This window comes from Manacus vitellinus, unplaced genomic scaffold (assembly GCF_001715985.3).
Source record: "Manacus vitellinus isolate BGI_N305 unplaced genomic scaffold, ASM171598v3 scaffold_5_pilon, whole genome shotgun sequence".
Taxonomy (NCBI): domain Eukaryota; kingdom Metazoa; phylum Chordata; class Aves; order Passeriformes; family Pipridae; genus Manacus; species Manacus vitellinus.
Genome location: NW_021940682.1, coordinates 17,683,191 through 17,705,398, shown reverse-complemented (window position 1 = coordinate 17,705,398; position 22,208 = coordinate 17,683,191). Strand labels below are relative to the sequence as shown.

At 43.4% G+C, this 22,208-nt stretch overlaps 1 protein-coding gene across 1 annotated transcript; it reads right to left on the bottom strand.

Moving 5' to 3' along the window:
* Positions 1–410: 410 nt before the first annotated feature.
* Positions 411–22,039, bottom strand: ACO2 (aconitase 2). Its single transcript, XM_029963418.1, has 20 exons — positions 22,013–22,039; positions 21,616–21,624; positions 18,879–18,926; positions 16,752–16,894; positions 15,416–15,674; positions 13,256–13,348; positions 11,143–11,301; positions 10,792–10,942; positions 9,390–9,494; positions 9,038–9,129; positions 8,649–8,754; positions 7,425–7,582; positions 6,298–6,371; positions 5,526–5,637; positions 5,211–5,333; positions 4,852–5,007; positions 2,712–2,903; positions 1,759–1,891; positions 1,331–1,452; positions 411–914 (listed from the first exon to the last, which is right to left on the bottom strand). The coding sequence occupies exons 1-20, from the start codon at positions 22,037–22,039 to the stop codon at positions 771–773; spliced, it is 2,406 nt and encodes an 801-aa protein (XP_029819278.1). The 3' UTR covers positions 411–770.
* Positions 22,040–22,208: the final 169 nt, after the last annotated feature.

Here is a 22,208-nt window from a genome sequence, read left to right as displayed (position 1 = left end):
GGGAGCTACATGGCTTTGTGTGCAGTTCTCCTGAAGAGACTCCTCAACATCTGTCTCCTGTTACAAGCTGTGCTTGAGGAAACTAATTTAGTGCCCAGTGCTGGGAGGGCAGATACATCAGGTGCTCTTGCAAGTTTGTCATTGCTGCAGTAGTGGTACTGATTTGCAATGCACAGGAAGGTAGTGGGGAAGGTGGTGATGGCCACGAGTGGAGCCTGCAGTAGGCTAAACAGTGCAAGACAGCTGTGAGGGCTCTTTTTTTTACCATGTGGAGTTACTGTTTGTTGTGGTTTGTTGTTTTGTTGTTGTTTTTTTTCCCCTCCATATAGCCATAATTTACAAGAAATTCTTTCCCACCCTCACAGCAACAGTGACAGGGATGAGGATGAGGAATACAATAACACATGGCAGAAGAGATGGTCACATTCTTTATTTTCATTTTAAGTCTTTAGCCATCAGTAAAGTGAATGGGCAGAAAACAACCAACTGAGCAGACAAACCCACCCTAGCTGGTTATTTCCAAATATAAATAACTGTGGGACAACTGAAACTGAGCCAAAATAGAAAAAGGGAGCCGGGGAACTTAAAAGATGAAAGTAAGCCTAGCTGCACTCCCTTTTCATAGTGTCAGTGAAGAGGAAGTACCATAACAAAAAGGAAGCTATGGTTACATTTGATCAGACATTTATTCCAACAGTAGGCATGGAATTGCACTTTCATGAAAATGCCAAAGCTGAATCGAGTCCAGTGCACCGGGGCATTGTGCGCACTTAGCTTGATTTCTGCTGCAGCTCCTTCATTCTGTTCAGGGCACTGCCAGCCTGAAACCACTCGATCTGCGACTCATTGAAGGTGTGGTTCAGCATGATTGTTTCTTGGCTCCCATTGGGATGTTTGATGATGCATTTCAGAGGCTAAAGGAAGAAGACAGTTTTTATTTAACCCTCCGTTCTCTTTCAAGGGAGCAAGGTATCTGGAGTTTCTCACAGGAAAATTCCTACATGTTTTTAAAGGGCTGAAAAGGGAAAATTGTAGCTCACGGTAGGTCTTAACATAAAAAGTGAGGGTGCAGTTCCTTGTAGGGAACACTCATGCTTAAGCCAACAAGTCCAGAAATTCATAGTATCATACAAGGGTATCTCATCACTATTCAGAACAACAGTCTGATTCTGACCTGCCCTGGAGCCCCCCAGGCCACTGTGTCTTGCCTGGCTGGGAGGTTGCACTGCCTACCAGTGCCAGTGCTGCCTCACAAGCACGCAGTTAACCACTGTTCCCATCAGTGGCACATCCCTGCCCACAAGTGCATGACAAGACACTGGACAGTTACCTTTCCAGGTGCAAAGTCTTTCAGCCCCACAATGCTTAGCTTGTCCACAGGATGGATCTTGTTGTAGTCTGCTGGATCAGCGAAAGTGAGAGGCAACAGACCTTGCTTCTTCAGGTTGGTTTCTGCAGAGAACAAACCACCAACCACTCGTCACACCCCACTGCAGGGAAGCAGGATTACCTTCTGGCTGCCCAGCGCTTCTCAGAGTAGCATTCCAGCAAAATTATCTTTGTAGCAAGATCAGCATATCCTCTGTTTGTGGCATATCTAACTAGATATGTAACAGGACTCCTGACAGGAGGGACCCTGCCATCTGTCAGCAGGTAAGGTTCATGCCTGTAGGTGTTTAGCCCTAGGACAAGGTAAACTGCTTCCACTCAAACCAAACACATCCTGTTTACACACACCACAGGGGAAGTGTGACTCACCGTGGATCCTGGCAAAGCTCTTGGTGATGATGACCCTGCCTCCCAAGTGACGTGGCTCCAATGCTGCATGCTCCCGGCTTGATCCTTCACCATAGTTTTCATCCCCAATAACTGCCCATTTGACACCCATTTTCTGTGACAAAAGGCACAGATTTACATTTTTGCTGCCACACAAATGAGGAATTAACAATAAATATCCACCCACACATCTAATTGGAACATTACACTGACATTGCTGTGCTATGACACCTTCTCCCAGAAGGCTCCCTTCAATTCTAAGAAAGGAGAGAAATAAAGGAATTAAATGCTTCACAGTAGTTAGGCACTGCCATCCGAGGAGGATTGCCCTTGGGATCCAGAGCAAATACTTTCTTTCCTTTTCCTGCCACCTCTCCTTCCATGGTGCTGTGCCAGACCAACATTCGCACCAGCCAAGATCTCTGCTCTACTTCTGGAAGGGATATGGAAAATTTTAACTTCTTTCTACGGGAAGAGCCAATCTGAGACAACTGCCAAGTTGTCCAGAGGGCAAAAGGACATTTCTTGAGATTCAAAGCCAAGTGTTAAAGAATAAAGGGGATAAGATTATAACTTGTTTAAACATTAGACTAGTCACAGATGAAACATTCCAGGAGGCAAGATTTAGTTACAGCCTAATAACACCCATGCCTTGTGAGGTGTGCAGAGCCTAAAGGAGTTCTTCCTCTTTTGTTTATGATTTCTGGTCACCTCAGAGTCATGGGATCCTCCTCCCTCTTCCCCCTATCAGGTAGGGACTGAATCTCCTACAGGAACTGCAATCATCAGAGTAAGTACCAAGAAAAAGCCTCAGTGCTAAGGGAATTCACAGCTGCTGTTACTTGAGAGCAGGAGGGAGAGATCCTCATTCTTGGCACACACTGCCCAAAGTGTAAACGTCCTCTTAAAATAGATGTGTCAGGGGAACGTCTCACCTTGTAGTAACGGGCTGTGTCTGGGACTGGGCCAAACTCCTGGGTTAATGCATTCCTCACAGAGTTGGCTTTGCCATTTTCAATGTTGATGGCACCAATGAGCAGGTTGTTGGAGATGTTGTCCAGGTGGCCACGGAATTTAAGCCACGGGCCGGCTGCAGAAATATGATCAGTGGTGCATTTCCCTTTTACCTAAAGGGTAGTACAAGAGAAGAACATCTTAGGATGGAGCAGCCTACTTGACCCTTCCTCAGCACTTTTAATTGTGAAGCATTAATTGGGGGGAGTGGTCGATACTCCAGAGGGCTGTGCAGCCCTTCAGAAGGACCTCAACGGGTCAGAGAAGTGAGCAGAGAAGAACTGTCTGAAGTTCAATAAAGGCAAATGCAGGGTCCTGCACCTGGGGCAAGAATAATCCCATGCACCAGCATAGGCTGGGGGCCAACCTGCTGGAAAGCAGCTCTGCAAAGAAGGGCCTGAGGATCCTGTGGACAAAAAGTTATCCCTGAGCCTGCAGTGTGCCCCTGTGGCAGCAGTATCCTGGGGTGCACTAGGAAGAGCACTGCCAGCAGGTCAAGGGAGGTGATCCTGCTCCTCCACTCAGCCTAGTGAGGCCACATCTGGAGTGCTGTGTCCAGTTCTGGGCTCCTCAGTACAAGTGACATGGAACTCCTGGAGTGGGTCCAATGGAGGGCAACAGAGATGATTAAAGGGACTAGAGCATCTCCTGTTCAGCCTCGAGAAGAGACAACTGAGGGGGACCTCATCAATGCCCGTCAGTATCTGAAGGGAGGGTGTCCAGAGGATGGGGCCAGGCTCTTCTCACTGGTGCCAAGCAATAGGACAAGAGGCAATGGGCAGAAACTGGCGCACAGGAAGTTCCACCTGAACATGAGGAAGAACTTCTTTACTGCGCAGGTGACCATGCACTGGAACAGATTGCCCAGAGAGGTTCTGGAGTCTCTCTCATTGGAGATATTTCAGAACTGTCTGGACACAATCCTGTGCAATATATTCTAGGATGGCCCTGCATGAGCAGGGAGTTTGGACTGTGGTCCCGTCCAATCTTACCCACTCTGTGATCATCACCTCTCTTTTAAAAGGCACAAACCCAAGACAAGCGCATTTGTTAAAGAATCAAGGCACTCCTGAGGCAGAAAACAGTGGTCATTCTGCCTGTGTTGGGTAGGAAGAACAGCCTTGTTCCAAAGGATAAATTACAAAAATTAGCTTAGCCATGACATCTGCCATGTCCTCACTTCACTCAGCAGCAGGTTTTTCAAGTACAAAAAGCAACTAAGCTCTTCCTCCTACAGCTCAGCCTCCCTGTTGGGGGACTTCAGCAAGATGCCAAGTGTTATCCTCTAAGTTTTTAAACTGCACATAAGCCTTCTCAGCTTGTAAGAACAGAATTTCCAACCAGAGGTAATGGCCTTCCAATTGGTAGGTCTCAAAGTGCTTGCAAAGGAGTTGCCTTGTCCAAAACTTAAGCACAGCTCAGTATGGCCCTTGGGAGTACCTGCAACTCTGCCAAATCAGTGTTCCCAAAGGTCAGTTCCTAAGGGACTGCATTTCAGAACCCATCACTGTATTAACTGAAGTTTTCATCCTCCTAACTCACCTCAGGCAGAGAGGAGAAACCTGTCTCCATTAAAAGACCAAATTGCAATATTTTATTATGAAGTAATTTCTATAAAGTGGGAAGACAACATGCATAGTGATGGACAAGAAGTTCCCAATGACCCCATTTCAGACAAAATACATCTTAGAACAGTCAGTTATTAAAGATGCTAATTAAAGAACCCATCCACCTTTCTGCTGCAGGTTATAACTGGGGCAAATTCTGCAGACTGCATGGTATGGACAGGATCGTATTACATGCTATAACAAGCTTCATTTTTCATGGTATTAGCTAACCACCAGCCCAAAGGAGAGGAGTCTTAGTTATAACAGAAAGAAGTATCAAAAGGAAACACCTGGAAAGAAGGAAGACCCTTGGTTCACTTTCCATAACAATGTGATTGTAGGGGAGGGAATCAGAGACAGCTCAAAGGCACATCCAAAGCTTTTAGCAGCTTCTGTGCAAACCTCTGTTCGAGCAGACCTGTCACAGCTGGCATCCCCCCACTTGGCTCCTGACCTTGATGAGGATCAGCATGTCTTCTAGATCCTTGCCATCCCACTTATCAAAGGGCTCAAGAAGCTGGAGGCGCTGGCTGGTGGGGCTCACATCCACATGCTGCCCACTGCCATCCTTGGGAGGGTACTGATAGGTGTCCTGGCCTGGGTCAAACTCCTTCCAAAGAAAAAAGGAAAATCATCAGCCTCAGCCATCCCCAACAGCACATAAGAGAACAAGTCAATACAGGCAACTGCCCCCATTCTAGCTGTAACACTGCACATCAAGGAAGAGGTCAGTGCATGAAAGTTCTCTCAGTACATATAAAACGCTGCTACTGTCAGGCCTTTCCTCCCTCCGCCTCCAGACCGAGCAGTTACCAGCTTGGGCAGCTCATCTGCATCAGGTGCCTCTAGTTTAAACTTCTTCCCATCTGCTCCTGTCAGGTAATCTGTCTCAGGGTTAAATTTTAGAGTGCCAGCAATGGACAGGGCTGTGACGATCTGAAAGAAAAAGTGACAAATTTAAAGGTGTATTCTACCCCCATCTCTTCATTTGAAAGTCCTAAGTCTAATAGTCTCAAAGCCAGCAGCCAAGCTACTAATCAAGCCACACTGGGCCTCTCCTGTAGGCACAAGAATTGATTCCCAAGGCACCCTACCTATTCCATGGCCCCTCATCTGGCTGTTTCTTACCTCTGGAGAGGTCACAAATGCATGAGTCTCTGGATTGGCATCATTGCGACCCGTGAAATTCCGGTTGTAGGACGTAACTATTGTGTTTTTCTCTCCTTTCTTGATGTCCTTCCTGTGAAAGAAGCAAACATGCTCATCAGATCTAAATGGGATACTGCTTCTAGATGTCTCACTGCTAAAATCCCCCAGCCTGCTTTTGGCAGGAACATGAACTGGTGCCTGGACATGTTTTCTTCCTTAAGCAAAGATTCAAAACAAAGTACAGTGCAAACCCAAGTCACTGATTCTTGGAGTAGTTTTCACAGCACTGTTGAACTGTCTAAACAACTAACTAAGTACATTGCCTTTGGATAGCCCACCATCAGCAGTGACAAAGCCACATGAGAATGTGTCTCCCATCCCTTCTATTGGGAATTTTTCTTCTGGCTACTGCAATGATTGAAGTTGGACCAATTTATTTTTCCTATTTTAAAAGGACCATACAACCTCTAGTCCACCCTCTCAGAGACAACGAATCTCTTTTCCCATTTTTTGCCTACTATAAAATGCCTCCAGAACGTGTGTCCATTGTGCAGCTTCATTCATTTAAAGGCTCAATATAAATCTGCAGTCTTTCTTTTCTCCTCCTCCAGTGCATATCAGACAGCTATGGACAATGGGTTTTTAAACATTTCATTCCCAGTGTGCTGTATTTACAGTCACATTTGGCTTCACAGAGCACTTTAAGAGCTAAAAGACACAAAGCTAGGATGAAGTCTGTCTTTCACTTTACCTGTCCCACTGGCCAATGCATGGGCCACAAGCGTTGGCAAGAACCAGCCCTCCAACTTCTCGCAGGATTTTCGCCTGGGGGCAGAGAACAACTTTGTTACTGGTTAGAAAATCTGGAATAAGTTTCTGGGGTTGCTCTTTCAGGGGAAGCAGACACTAACAAAAAGCACCAAGCATGAAAAAATTCTCCTTGTTTGTTTTGAGTCACTTTTATAAATATATGGTGTTTGACCTCAGTAAGGGTATAAGTTAACAGTAGGGAAGAGCATAGGATGACTTGCCACGATGTTCCCATTCTCTACCTGCTTCAACTTGAGCAATCCAGCTACTTGCAGATATTTGACTGAAGGGCAGTGTCTGGTCTGATTAATATCCTACAGACTTCCTGTCCATGTAAGGACAGAACTGGCCACAGCGCAGGCAAATGCGTGTGCCTGCTCAGTCCACTCAGCAAATGACCCAGTTAAGGGGGGAGCTGTTAAAGAAAGGCATGATTGTGGACTTGGTTGGAGGAGGCATTAAGTATTGGCTGGGCATATCCACATGTGAAGACTTGGTCCCCATGCTGTGACAGCATCTAACATTTACTAAATAGAAAAATAATTAAAACATCATTTTCTGCCAGAAAAGGGAAGAAAGTAGGTAATGGTTCCTCTACAAAAACATTTCTTTCAAATCAAATATGAGTTTTGCCATAAGTTTTGTCCAAATTGGGAATCACCCTCCAACAAAATAGCTTGCTCACTTCCTAAACTGTTCTTAAATGAGAAAACTGGATTGCAGGCCTTTGTCAGCCATGGTCACCTACAGAATCCCAGGAGCATGAGGCATCCCTTGCTGTGCATACTGTTTTCTCCTCAGGGCCTCAGTCTTACCTGTCTTAGCTCTGTTCAGTTCTAATCCTGTTACGCTCAGGTAGTAAAAATATCAGATCAAAACACTGTCAAGGTGATGGCGGGACCCACAAGCACAGTAGCACAAGGCTAGTCACTACATCAGTAATTGTGCCTCCAGCAATAAGTGAAGACAAAGTTTGAGAGGTTTCCATTATCACCTCAGGACCCTTGAGTGCTGTCTTGAAGAATTTAACCCTTACTGTTTGGAAGCGTAAAGAGCAGGCATACTCACATAACCATCTCTTTCAATGGTGGCACGGATCTGCTCTGAACCTGGTGTGATTGTGAACTTTGATTTGCACTTCAATCCATGCGCTAGTGCCTGTTTTGCCACAGCTGCAGAGCGTCCCATGTCCTCATAGCTGGAGTTGGTGCAGCTGCCAATCAAGCCTGTGGTGTTTGACAGAAAAGAGAGGTGGTTACTGTAGCCCCGGTATTAGGAAGCTTCTCCCTGACCTGTCTCTCTGCAGAAAAAACAAGGAACAACCACCTTTTCTGCTGACAAGGTATCTGAAAGGGTTTCAGGTACTAACACTGCCAAGCCATCCAGCAATATACTGTGGTCACAAGCGATCCCTTGTCCAGCTTTGGAGGTTGCACAAACACACTACCTTGTCACTATTCTGGTTATTGTTTTACAAGATCTGAGTGTTACTTACTTGCACTTTGGTTATGCAAATTACCAGAGAGAGGTATTGTTCCACAGACAGAAAAGATTTCAAACCAAAATGGCAAGAAATGGAGGAAATGATGAAAAGCAAGCATGCTTTGTTACAGTATGAATACCACATATGAATACCACATATGAATACTGTACAATCCTGACAGGTGCTAACCAGCAAAATATAAATTCTCTTTCAGTTACAGCTGCTGTAACTGTATCCCATTTGTAACACCGTTGAATAATACATTTCTCACCCAGGATGTGGCTTTACAATGTATTTCCATTCCTTTCATTCCCCCAGTGAGCAAAAGTTGAGAAGCCAACCCACAGGTTACCATCCCAAAAGTGAGTATTCCAAGTGAATTTCCAAGCCTGCTCTTTAGGACAGAAAGTACTAACTTCACTATGTCCTGAGAGCTCAACAGCCAACAGCTGGGAGAGCTGACAATCATGCTCCTGACAGATCTCTGCAACAGACAAATCCATGGTGCAGACTTTTAACTGAAGTGCTCTTCAACAGGTATCATTCCTGTCAACCCAAACATTCAAAAGTTTTGAAAATGGAAAAAAACCTGGTCTGCTTCTCGAGATTAAAATCTCTCCTACTATCCCTGATCTCATCCTAAACACCTGGTCTAGGCAGTCACTAGTCTTTCCAGCAAATATGGCCGTGAAGACATGACACTGCACCGAAGTCAAAGGACATACAGCAGCAATGAAAAGACTGGATCCCAAGACAGCAACATTTATGCCACAAGTATGAAGGCAGAGGAAAGAGCAAATGCTACCCACCAACTCTGATATCAACAGGCCAGCCCTCCTTTTCTGCCACAGCACCAATATCTGACACAGGGTGCGCCAGGTCTGGTGTGAAAGGTCCATTGATATGTGGTTTCAGCTTTAAGAAACAGTGACAAAGTCAGAAATTAGAGTAGCAAAGAATAACCCCAAAACACAGCAGCAAATCAATTCCTTTCATAGCTCTATCTGGAAGCTGTTTAAAAAGGATTCTCCTACACGAACACTGGAGCACAAGCTGTCAGTGAAGCAGACCTGAGTGTATTTTACATGTTCTAGTACAGTGCCAGGGGTATTACATCCAACTCCCAGCTTGGTCCTCATTCACACAAAGCAGAGTCATGTCACAACATCCAAGATGGCAAGAAGAAAGAAGGCCTTACCTCACTGAGGTTGATTTCTATCACCTGGTCATAATGACAACCAGAATCTGGTACCAAGTGTTGCTTGAATTCTTCTGCAAGTGCAGCTATATCTGGAATAACAAAGAAGGGGGATCTGAAAAGTGCAGCAAATGTGAGAGAAAAGAAAAAGTTTGGAAAAGCTAAACATGGGGGGTCCACCATTTACTTCCCCAGCCACTTTATCTACAGGCTCTCTACTTGTAGCAGATGACCTACAGGACCACATGAGGTCAGAAGTCACATCAGACACCACTATAGGAAGATACTGCTCCCAGAACACACCTTCACTTGAACCCATACTTCTACCCACTTCAACCCCAACCCCTCTTACCAGCTCGCCCAGTCTTGCCCAAGTATTTCTTCATGCGTGCATTGTACGGGAAGATCGATGTGGTAGCTCCAATTTCAGCCCCCATGTTACAGATTGTTGCCATTCCTAGAGAAGTGGGAGAAGCGACCATGGGGTCAGTAAGAAAGTCCAAGGCCATCCAATTGTCCAGAAGTCAGTACATGGAAAAGACAGCAAAGTCAAGAGGGATCACGGCATTTCCCACATAAATCCACAGCTGAGAGGACATGCTGGCAATGTAATGGCTGGCTCAGCCTCTAATAATTCTGATTGATACAGTGCCTGCAACCAGATTTTTCTGCAAGGAAGGAGCTGAAAGTCATACTGATTCTTGCAGATACTGGAAGGGATGACAGGGAACCCCCATCTGCACTGAGCACTAAATACATTTACAGCAGTGAGCAGCATCTCTGCTACCTGCAATGGGTGCCCTGTCCCTCCCTACCATCTAATTTATCTTTACTTGGAGGAGCCAGACATTTGTGAGAAATGTAATGGGTTGAATAAAATGCTTCCAGTGACAGAACACAGTAAAATAACCCCAAATGTTTGCTCACTGCACTGGGATCACCCATGCCTTTCAAGGACACAGCAATGAAATCGTAGAAGCTGCTGCCTTACAACTAACAAGCTAGGAACAGATACCACAGGTCAAGGTCCTCTGATTTCACAGAGGAAAAATCCCTAATTGCTCTCAGTTTGTAAAACCAAATATTCCAAGTTGTAGCCAAGTCAGGCAAATTAAGAGAAGTCCAGCTTGAAGGCTGTGCTTCAAGCCAAAGGAAGAGGTATTTCTTGTAATTTGATCTTAGCTAGCACATTACAGAGAACTACAATTTTTGCTGGTTCAGATTCAGCACCCAAGACCCACAATTAGCTAGTATATGACTGCAGGTTATAAACTGCTTCTTTCTGGTCTATCCTCTGCCCACCTCCCTTTTCTAAAAAGCTTTTTGTTTAGTAGCTGTCACACATATACTCCCTTTAACCTGTTTCTTTTTTCTATTCACAGTATATTTTAGGCTGAAATGAAAATGTCATCCTTTATCTCTGGCATCTCCATCTTCTTAAGTATATACTGGAATACCTCCAACCCTTACTCTTATCCTGATGTACCATCTTACAGGATTCTTCACAATTAACTATCCCATGTTCTTAAAGTCACAAGAAGATTTAATGGAGAGAAGCCACTTTTTCACTGAGAGGGAGTGCTGTTGTGTTACACCATGCTCACCCAACTCTCCCAGTTAGCAGCGTATGAATCACCGGGCCAGGCTAAGGGAGAACATTTAGTCCTTCTTGCCCGATTCCCTTCTCAGCCTCCAACACTCAACACTCAGCTCCAACACCACTCCTCTCAGGTAAGAGATTTGTGTTGTCTTACCTGTGCAAGAGATTGAATCCACACCCGGCCCGTGGTATTCAATGATGGCGCCTGTTCCACCCTTGACCGTGAGGATGCCAGCCACTTTCAGGATCACATCTTTAGGAGAAGTCCAACCTGAGAGCTTGCCAGTCAGTTTTACACCAATAACCTGAGCAACATTAATGGGGGGGAAAAAAAATACTGACGTCACTTCCTTTCAGAAAGGTAATGGTATATAGTTCTCCTGTGGGGTATATTCCTTTCAGATTGCAATGGTATATTGTGCCTTATATATACAGTGGTTGAAAATCAATGTTCCTTACACATCTCACCCTTCACATCGAAGACTGGTATTCTTTGTGCTCCTACCTTTGGGCATTTGAGCTCCCAAGGGATTCCTGCCATGACATCCACAGCATCAGCTCCACCCACACCAATGCAGATTCCTCCCAAGCCACCTCCGTTTGGGGTGTGTGAATCTGTGCCAATCAGCATAACTCCAGGGTAGGAATAGTTCTCCAGAATGATCTGAAAATAAAAATGGATTGTTTGCTTGCTTGTTTGTTGGGAAAGGAGGGGGAAGACAACCGGATAGAAGACAAGAACAAGAGTTTAGATCAGTTTGTATTTGTAGATTTCAGTAAAAGAAAGTAATTGAATTTGGTTTGGATTGGAAATTCTCTTCTGTTTTAAACTCCTTGTGGAGAATGTAAGGACAGCACAAGGTACCAAGTCTCAGCCTCAGGATTCTTGCTTGTCCCAGGATAATAAAAAAAAAATTAGAAAATAATCTCTTATTTTTTTCACTAGAAGAATACTTCCCTCCAGTTTAGGCTTTTGCTAAGGTGCCACCTTAGTTAGCCTTTGTTAAGGCTCAAGAGTCTATTCCATAGTCTCCACACCCTTAATAAACTGCTGAGCAAGTCAGCTCACTTATCCGATGCTAGGCTGGATATATAAAGACCTTCCATCACCTTTATGCTCCCATAGCAGTAGAATACCAATAGGCTCCTCCAGTTCATGATGCCAGGCAAAACCCAATCACACAGAAGAATCCCTCACCAAGAGGCTGCCCTTCCCTTATTGCTGTTAGTGATTCTGTGCAAGACTTTTCAACTACCAACAAACCCACAAAATGGTTATTTAATGAAAAAAAAAATGTTTTCTGTGGTAGCAACATAGTGGAGAACTCAAGCTGATGAACTTCTCATTGCATATCTGCCACACCAATGCTAAGGACAGCCTCTCTGAGTACCACAGAACTCATAGCACACACATCACAGAAGAGCTTGAACAGAACTAAGGTGATCCTTAATTAAAAAGACCATGGCTTTGCTTTTACAACTTTCAGCTTCACTGGTTTGTAGCTCACATTAATACATTTGTGGGAGAAAGGTCACTTTCAAGGCCTCGCTTTGCCAGAGTTGGACTCTGAAGCTATGCAAAACATGACCAATTTTCTCCATCCAAAGTCAGCCACAAGAAAGCTGGTAGCCACTGCACAGAGCTATGTTGCCGTGTGACAGATGTCACGAGTGGTTCCACAGCACAAATGACCTGAGATGTTCCCATAACCTTTTGAAGAGTTCACCTGTTGCATCGCATTAAGCTAAGGTAACCTTAGTAACTCATTTTGTAGCTAAGAAAACATAGGAGAGAGTTCTTGACTCTTGTCACAAGTTGCCTGCTGACAGGATGCTTACCAGTCATCCATTCTCCTCTCCACTTTTGCTTCATTCTGCTCGTCAACTTTTACTGCCTGAGACTCAGAGGAACAATGAAAAATGACTACTGGACCCACAAAGTAAATCAATCACAAGCAAGTTAGGGAAATCCTGACAGAGGTGTTTGTTTAAAAAAAAAAAAAAGCCTCCTTAAGTGGTAAGTTATCTTAGGACAGTCATACTCATTTTAGATCCAAGTGCAATAACAAGAGAATCTCAGACTTGGAAACTGTTTTGCATTTTATTCAAATTCACATAGCAACTGGTTATGTGTTGCCATGCTTAAGTACTTAAAAGTTAGGTGTCCTCATATACTCTCCTGGGTTTTATGGAAGCAAATGCATACATAATAACCCTAAAAAAAAGTATGTTACCGGGGCTGCTCTCCTTAGCACCGAAAGCAATTCACATTAACCCCATGGAACCAGCTTGATGGCATCACCTTACTGTTCCAATTGTACTAAGAGGAGCCAGCCCACAAGCAGTTAAGGTATGTCAAGCTTCTGTGATTCACATGGCATGCTGTTGGCACTACCTAATCACACATCAGGTTACAGTTTGACCAAAATAACCTTTAAAAAAAACCCCACTGTTGTCAAGCTAACAGAGAGAGCAAGTAAGAAACCTCGCCTGCCTTGAGGAAAGCAAGTTGTTTCCCTCAGCTGGTGAAATTCTTTAAGGGTTTGCACTTAAGTTCTCTCTTCACCATAAAAAGAGCCACTGCATGTTCAAAGATTGCAAACACACACACACTTTACCTGGTGAATGATTCCCGACCCAGGTTTCCAGAATCCTACTCCGTACTTGGCACCAGCCGTTGCTAGAAAGTTGTACACCTCCTGGTTTATGTCCTATTCACACAGGGAAACACAGAGCATTAGTAACACATTTTGTTCTTCCATACATCAAAAGCTCATTCAAACACGCTCCCTTCCCTCACACACTTTTAAAAGCAAAAGGAACTAAGACCATTTGACACACAGTTGTAACAGGTATTTAATTCCATCCCACCTGTAGCTCTACTAAAAGCATCTTTTTTAGTTTCTAATTCCGAACAGCAACAGCCAATAAAGAATACCCTTCCAAAAGACATTTAAAAATGCTCTGCTCATTTTTTCTATCTTAGGGGTTTCTTTTAACTTGTCTCCCTCACTTATTCTAGCCCCTACTTCCTTCTCTACCAGGTGTTCCTTTTCCTTTACAGATGCTTTGGAGACATTTCAAACCTCTTGGATAAGTATTTTGGCTTTATTTTTACAGATTAAGAAATGCAACTGGAAGTTGCTTGCTACCAGGGGAGTTGGTGAGTGTCATTTCTCATTCTACCAAGTCCCCTGTTTAAGACTTACACAATGCTGCCTTTCTTGCTGCACTATCACCATTATTGGTGGAGGTCACACCGTGAAAATTGCTTGTGAGAAAAACCACGGTTGCCAAGGAAGCATGACACTATTATGTCCTGATATTTCTTGGCAGAGGAGTGGCAGAGGAGATAAGATAAGCACTAGGAGGAGTTTCTTAAGGACTGTTCTCATGCAGCTAAGCTTCAGAATAAAGGGAAAGGGGAAACAAGATAATGGAAGAATTGTCTCAGCACACATTTGCTGAAGTTTCCCATGAGGCAGCAGCAGTTCTTTAAGCCTCATTTTCCACTGGGAGTTGGGTCACTTCACTGTTAGTGCATCCTTCCCCCAGTAAAGCACGCTGATGTGCCAGGAGCAAATCCAAACCACCCTCTGGCCTGCCAGCATTCATTGTGTGCCAACTGGCAGCAGCAGAACCCAGTCAGAAGGCAGCAGGACCTTTACTTGCTCTGCTCAGAGTGGATGGCAAAGGAGGGACACAGCTCAGGGCTGCAGTGAATATAATTGCACTATGGAGAACAAATGCAGGAATAGGGGAAAGGGGAAGACAGGAGGTGAATGGGAGAAAAGAAACTGTCTGATTCAGTAAGTCTCAAATTCTTAATGGCACAACTTAGGACTAAGAGAAGCAGAGCAAGAACTCCCCAAATTCACTCCAGAGTGGTATAAGTTGCCTTACTGTGGCCTGAAGGAGAAAGTCAGAAGCAGTTACTTCAACACCATGAGTTCTTGAGAATAGATATGGACTAAAATATTAAAATGCAGCTGACCCCAGTTCACTGTTTGTAAATTCTGGTATCAATATTCAAGGTGCAATTCCTCCTGGCTCTGACAAGATTTCCTTGGCAGATGCATCATGGTATGTAGGACAGAGATGAACGTGTCTATATATTACAGAAGCCCCTTTGGGGACGAATAAGCAGTAAAACAGTGAGCGAGAAATTTAAAAAAGGGAGTGAATCACCATTTGAACAAACAAGACTTTGAAATTCCCAAATAAAAACCAACATCCTCGGCGCTTTTACACACACGAGCCCTGAAAGCCGCACATGCTTCAGTTATTGCTCTTCAGAGAATCACTAGCAAATGCTTTGGGAAAGTAACTACTTGCCTCCCCCTCACAGGATACACCAGTGCAATGCAGGCATGTTCAGTAAGTTTTTCACACTGCCATACTGCAACACAGAGTAATCTGTCTTCCTTTTTTTTTCCCTTTGAAATAGATCGTTTCTCTTCCTTTAGCTGAAACATCTTCTCTCTCCAGAACACATACATGATCTGGGCTTCCATCATTAACAGCTTAAGACTAGCTTTTCCTACATTCATGGTCCTTTAAATCATGTAATGGATGAATCTCAGCTGAGAAATTCCCAAAGATCCACTTTCTCTGTTTATTTGGTGCATCTCACCTATCTACAGAGCTGACCACCACAAACAATCTGTTACCATATCTGACTCATGGCTGTCCTCCGGGAAAAAAAATTAAAATAAGCTCTTCCTTCAACTGTAAGGAGGTTTTCAAGCAGACAGAAGTTAAGTTTCTGCAACAGTGACCTTAGCTCTTCGAAGATCCTTTTCACCACCTGACTGGGCTTCGATGAGGTGATCACAGTGGATTGTGGAAGGCACAGCCACTTTTGGCAGCCCACTGCTGATGAACTGTAGCATTGCCATCTGAGCTGTGGCATCCTGCATGGCCACACGGTCTGGCCGTAAGCGCAGATAGGTCTTGCCCCGCTCAATCTCCTGTTTTGCTGGGTCATCCAGGTGTCCATATACAATCTTCTCTGACAAGGTCAGGGGGCGGTCAAGCCTGGGGAGAATAATTTTAGTATCTGTATCTTGTGTACTTCAACATTTGCCCTTTTAAGCATGTAACAGAACACTTCCTTATATTGCTCAGACTGTTAAGACCTTCTAACATACAGAAACCTGTATGCTTTTCTTACAGCACTAAAATATCAACTGGTACATGGCTAAATGGTTCAGTTCAGAAAGTTCAAAAGTATATCAATTTGTGTCATTTTATGCTTTCTTTTCTAATCTTCCTATACTATAAAAGAAGCATTGACTCTGCTAATTTCTTGAATTATACTTCAGGACTGCAAATGTGGAGGTGATCCAGAGGTCAGACTCAATTCACAAATACCAGATCCCACAGCAAGCAAGTACAACTAAGTGGAATTTTGTGACCTCAGACCTTTCATCCTGCAGCTGTATCAGCTGAGGAATCTATTTATGTCAGTAGTATGATCTTCTGGGTAGTAGCTAAGTTGAGACAACAACCTGAAATGAGAACTACCACATTTAACAAAGGATGCAAAAACCAAAGGACATGTCATACAAACCACTGCCAAGGTAAGTGGAGCAGGAATGAACTTAACAGGCACACAAGCCTCTATCAGCAGATTAAGGTCACTATGTTTACATATGCTACAAATTCCTAGTCCTCTTTTCCATGCTTAACAGCAGAACATAGGAGAACATTAACTGTTGAGAATATTCACAGTGCACAGAAGCATTATCCTATAATGACCACTGCCCACACGCTGCTGCCCAAGAAAGGGGCAAGGGCCAATGTGAAGACTCCCCAATGAGGGCATTAAACAAAGAGGACAGAGTCCTTTCTAGAACCTCCTCTGCATTGGCCTGGTTCTCTGCATGTTGCAATGCTTCATCATAACCTTCAACCCTTGTGCAGTGCCCCGCTACTACGTGGAGACATTACAACTCATGCTTCAATACACTGACAACTGCCATTGCTCAAAGCTGCTCTCCCTAGTAAACATTACCTATGCCAGGGCCCCATGACTTTTTTTTCTCCTCTCCTGTCACTGCAGAGCTAAATTCAACACATTGACCCCTCCCTTCTTCCCTTCTCCACTCTTACCTTTTACGGACAATGTTGATGTTTTTCTCCAGCTTTTCATAATTTATGTATTCATTAGGTTCAAAGTGGCTCATGGCCACCTTGGCCCGCTGGCACAGGGCAGGAGAAACATGGTAGCGTCGTATCCCACTATTCAAGGCATGCTGAAAAAAAGGAGAGTATTAGCACTGGAACCTTACAGAATTCCTGTAACATATCAATAAACCAAGTGTTTTTCAGTTTTTGTTACTGGGATTTTGCAGCCTGAGGAACAGAAAAATTGCAAAGGTTTTAAAGACACCTGATGAACATTTGATCATACAATACCGTGTATTATGTTAAACAGTGAGACACCAGGTTACCCAGAACAGGTAGCATTTACTACATTATTTTACATTTCTGTTTAAGGCACCAGATGCCTTATGCTTTCAAGAGAGAAATCTGTTTTCAGGCAATGCTGAAACAATTCTTAAACACCAGTTTGCTACACTCCTGACATATCAGAGCCACGGTGGAGAAGAACCGACGTCATTTCCAAAGCAAGCTAACCCTAGGTTGGTATTTGCTCACTGGCATTGACCTGACATTCAAGGTGACACTGCATGGGTCTGAGCAGACACCCCTCTGTTCCACCATCACATACTAAGTTTCCTAGGCAGGGTCCCTGCATACTGTTATAAAGTTTACTGTATTTCCACACAAGGGGAACTATGTTTCAACCCTAGCTAGAGAGACTTGGATGTACAAGCCTGACCTACAATGTAACACAGAGGAGGAGAGAGGTAAGATGGAGAAAAAAAAACGCATCAGCTTCACCAACCTGGCTGCACAGATCAAGGTGCTGTTTACCTCACTCTCACAGCAGCACCCTCACCTTTCCACTGAGAAAAGCCTTGCACTTACCCTACAGGTGAGTTAACTGCACAACAGGTGAACTATACTGCGACCTGAACACATAAACAGAAAACACCATGAAAAAAAAGCCCCGATTTCACTTGGCAGCCTCCACAGTGAGACAGTTTCCTGGAACACAGGAGAAGGGCAGGCTATGGTGAGGTACCTGACCTGAAACAGACAGGTCAGTGCCCAGGGCTAAAAGCTCTCAGGCAGCTTTGAAAACTGAGTCAGAGGGCAGCCTCCATGAAAACTTCCAAGGATTTGGCACATGCATTTCTTACATCCTTTGAAAGTCTCAGTCATCAGCATTAGAAGTCTGGAAACAGACTGCAGACAAGAGTTCAGAGTTCTTCCTCCTCCAGAATTAAACACTAATCTAAATCCCATTTTTTCTGTTCATCCTCTACTCCAGCGTTACAAGGTTTTGATAAGTGCAGGTTAATAAACACAGTGGTATTGCACTAAACACCCCTTTTGTGTGCATGATTGTAAATCAGCAAATATTCTTTGTGCAGAACACAATCATCATACCTACCACTGGTTTTGTGTTATCAAAAATACCAGACAATTCTTTAGATCTGTTCAAGCACTTTAATGTTTCCTTGTCAATATTTTTTCCAATTTTCTTGTTGAAAACAAGAAAACAGCATTGAGAACATTGCCCAAAATAATCACAATCAATGAGATATCACCAATTTTTAGCCAAGTCTCTTGTTTTATTGTTCTTTCGATAACGTTTGTTAGCATATTTCACAATAAGAAGTTCAGGAAAGCTAGGTGAGATCACACTAGCCAGCACACCAGCAGTAAGGGTGCCGTTTGCATTTTTACCAAACGATCCTAAGTCATTACACACACAGCTTTTGGTAGGAGCAGTACACACCTACAGCAGCTGCACACCACTTTCATGAAAGAATATCTGAAGAATGTGAACCTGGTGGTACAAAGAGGGCACTGCTCCTCCAGGAGTGCAAGGGAAACCCATTTCACTGTACTGCACTTTAAGCTTAGAGCTTCCAGAACTTGTCACAGGTGTCAGACTTGAGACGTTTTGTTCTTCCACCAGGAAAAAAAAACCCAACACCAAACCAAATCAAACACCATCCAGCTTTTCATTGTTTAACATACCTACTAGGTAAAGCTGAACTTTACCTACTAGCCATGTAACTTTTATGTTTGCTTTGTTCTGCCTTTTTTCCCCCCAACTTAAGCATTTACCCAGCACGACTAATGCTGTGAAAATGTCTTTACCTCACAAGATATCCACTGTCTCGTGAAAGTCTCCAACTGCTGAAGTGGCTGGAAAAAACACTGAGGGATTTAATCACTGTTCACGGAAAAATAATTTCTTGCCCAGACCAGGAAATGTATTTTGGTTTAATGCAGTAATTTATTTTTACTTCATCATACAGAATAACAGATATGTAAATTAAAGTAATTTAATGCTTCATAGCATCCTAGTCTTGCCTGAGACCAAAGCTGATTATAATAAGAATCTGAAGCAAGGTCTCCAAAAAGAGGTACAAAGAAAGTTTTCAAACAAAATTGAGATAAAATCCTTTCAGTTGAACATACATGCCTATGTATCTTTTTACTTCACGAAACAGCACAATGAAATGTAGTATTTATTCAAATACTAAATAAATACTCAGCTGGTACTCACAGAATTAGCACTACAAAGTAATGGACTTCTGCTTGACCATAACTGCAGGCTACCAGAAGCAGGAAGGGAGCGTGTTTAAGGTGAGGGATTCTGTCTGGACATGGAAATTGGCAAGAGAAGTCTGGAAAACCAAAGGTGTGTTTCTGTAATGGCCAGTAAGACTGGGGGAAAATCGTCACCCAGGTCAATCAGTTTCAGGAGACTAGAGAATCACTTTTGTCTACATAAGACTTTTAAAAGGCACCTATTAAAAAAGTGTTATCTTCATTTTACTGGGATGTAAATCTAATCCCATATCTCTACTCTGTTGGGAGTTAATTTGATTCAATATGGTTGAATCAAATTGGATGTCCAGCAAGCCTGAGGCTCCACCATCACGACCAAGTAACAGCATACACTGGCTGGTTCAAAAGTCTGATCTCTCCTCAGAAAGAATCCACAGTGTATCACTCATCACACGTCTATTCTCTCTGCCTGGCTTTTTATCCATTGCATCCTCAGAAATAGAACTTGGCAGAACTTAAATCTTGGCAGAACTGCAAGATAAGGGAAAAGTCACAAGCCTAACAGTTCCCAGCTTCATTCCCCCTCCCTCTTCCCAGAGGGAGAGGCAATGTAGTAATGCATTGAGGGGCTTCTGTGGTGCTTTTTTACTGAGTAGGGAGAAGCACCTTGCAACCAACAGCCAAGGGAAGCAGGCAGCCAGTAATCTATACATTTTCCCTTTTATCCAGGAATTTCCAGGCTGACCAAACAGCTGCCAAGTGATCTCCTCTTACCTGGCATTGAATCCATCATCCCAGCATGAATGTCTGTGTTCAGATTTCAGTAAAAGAAATGGCAATAATCATTACAGGGCTCCTAAGTCTACTGGTATTTTACCAGGTGAAAAGCTTCCTTAAAAGACACAAGAAAGCCAGTCTATGAAATGGGTCATTATTTTTGAAGTCTCTGTCAGGAAGCCAACATTTCTCTTTACAGATTTTAACCTAGCTATCTCACATTTAGCTCAATACAGTGAATGGTCCAGATGCAAAAGGAGTCTGAATTCAGAAACTAACTTGCACTTTCGCAGCCAATAAGGCAGACAAGTCCAGTAAGCAAAAGTTTACGTTCAAAAGAGTAGCAACCACATTATGTACACTCCTGTCTGGGAAACTGGTCCTAGAAATCCCAGCTGAAACCCAAAATACCATTTTTTCTCATCCTCCCTGATCTACGAACTCTGGCCAAGTTTCCAACATTCACCACGATTCAGCCTAAAAAGAAAAGCAGAGTGGTATAATCAAATTGTAAATGCAGTCTAATTTTCTAGACCCACCTCCAAAGAGCAACCAAAATTATGGTTCTGAAGACCAGTTTAGCCCAGGCCAACACTGATTTCTGCCAGCATACACAAAGCTACTCATACATAATTTCAGTACTTACCTATGATGCCTTCAATAAACGACTGATATTTCAGGCAATTTAGAGTTTTACACTCCTCTCTTTAAGTGAATCCTCAGCCAACGTGGCTCGAAAAATGGAATGCTACTAAAAGCATCACCTCACATAGGCAGGAGAAAGATCTTGACCCTTTCAGGCTATTAGAACTGTGCTTTAAATAGGACATTCAGACCAAATCAGGCTAATTCCGATTTATTTCCCTCAGATGGAAGCTTTCTGTGCAGCCCCAGTTCCAAAACAGTTCCAGGACAGGAGGTGGGTAGAACCAATGTTAATAACATGTGCCATGGTCAACGCTGGCACTATCACAGTGATTGGCAAGATGATGCTCATATTCATTAACCTCTAGACAGCTACACAGGGGCAAAAAAATATTGCCTCCTAAAGAGATCACCTAAAAGCATATCTGATTACCATCACAGATTTAGTCCTTCACCAGGGGGAGGGGGAAGAAAACATGCATCCTGAGCCTGGTAATAGAAGACAATCTCCCAGAATACTAAATTCCTCATCCTGACTGTGCCAGCACAGCCTTTGTTTTACATTATACCACTTTATTTTTAGCAAATGACTGCTCGTTCTCATGCAATGTCACACCACAAAATGAGAACCAATTAATTACCCTAATAAAAGACTTGCCTTTATTTTATGAGTAGTCATTTCTGTTCAAAGTACAAACTAGAAGCTACTTAACAATTAAGAACAAATATACCAAGTTATATTTGAAATGGTGCTATTCTGTGACTTTTTCTTAAATAAAAAAAAAAAAAAAGCTATACTTTCCTAAAATATCTACCACTAAAATAAGAAAGTAATAAAAAAACAGAATTAAGATTCACAAAGTACTTTCAGAATACTAAGAGCCAAACAAGCTCTTACTTTGGCTCCCTAAGAAAAGGGAACACATTGGTCAAGGTCAAAAGTGGCAAACTGAGAAGTTACACTGCCTGCCCTTATCACATGCTCTACACTAAGGGGGGCAACCATATCCCTGTTAGCAGCCCTAAAACAAATTACTGCACGTGATATTTGCCTTCCAGGTTTTAAAAAATTATGAAAACTTCATTATTGACTACATATTAAACACAGCAATCTCTCAAGGAAGGGAATCTCTGTGGCAAGTTCATATTACAGGCAAATGTGAGTTTTAGAGGTCATGACAGAGAAGACCTATGAGACACGTTATTACCACCCTGGAAAATAAGAGCAGTTTGTACGCCTGTCCCATCTGCTTTTCCAGCCTTCCTAGGTCCCGTTGATATAGAGACCCTGGTACCTTTGTCACCCGGAAGTCCCCGTTCATATTAAAAATAGGATTTTTGAAGCCAAGTAGCCAAAACAAGAAGTCACCTTGTGCTGCCCCACACTGATAAGGGGAAGCAATTGAAGATGAGGAAAGAAAAATGCATGCCCCGGGAAAAGGCTTTTTATTTCACCGCTAGGCCCCGCGCCCACGGGTTCTCCGCCCCGCT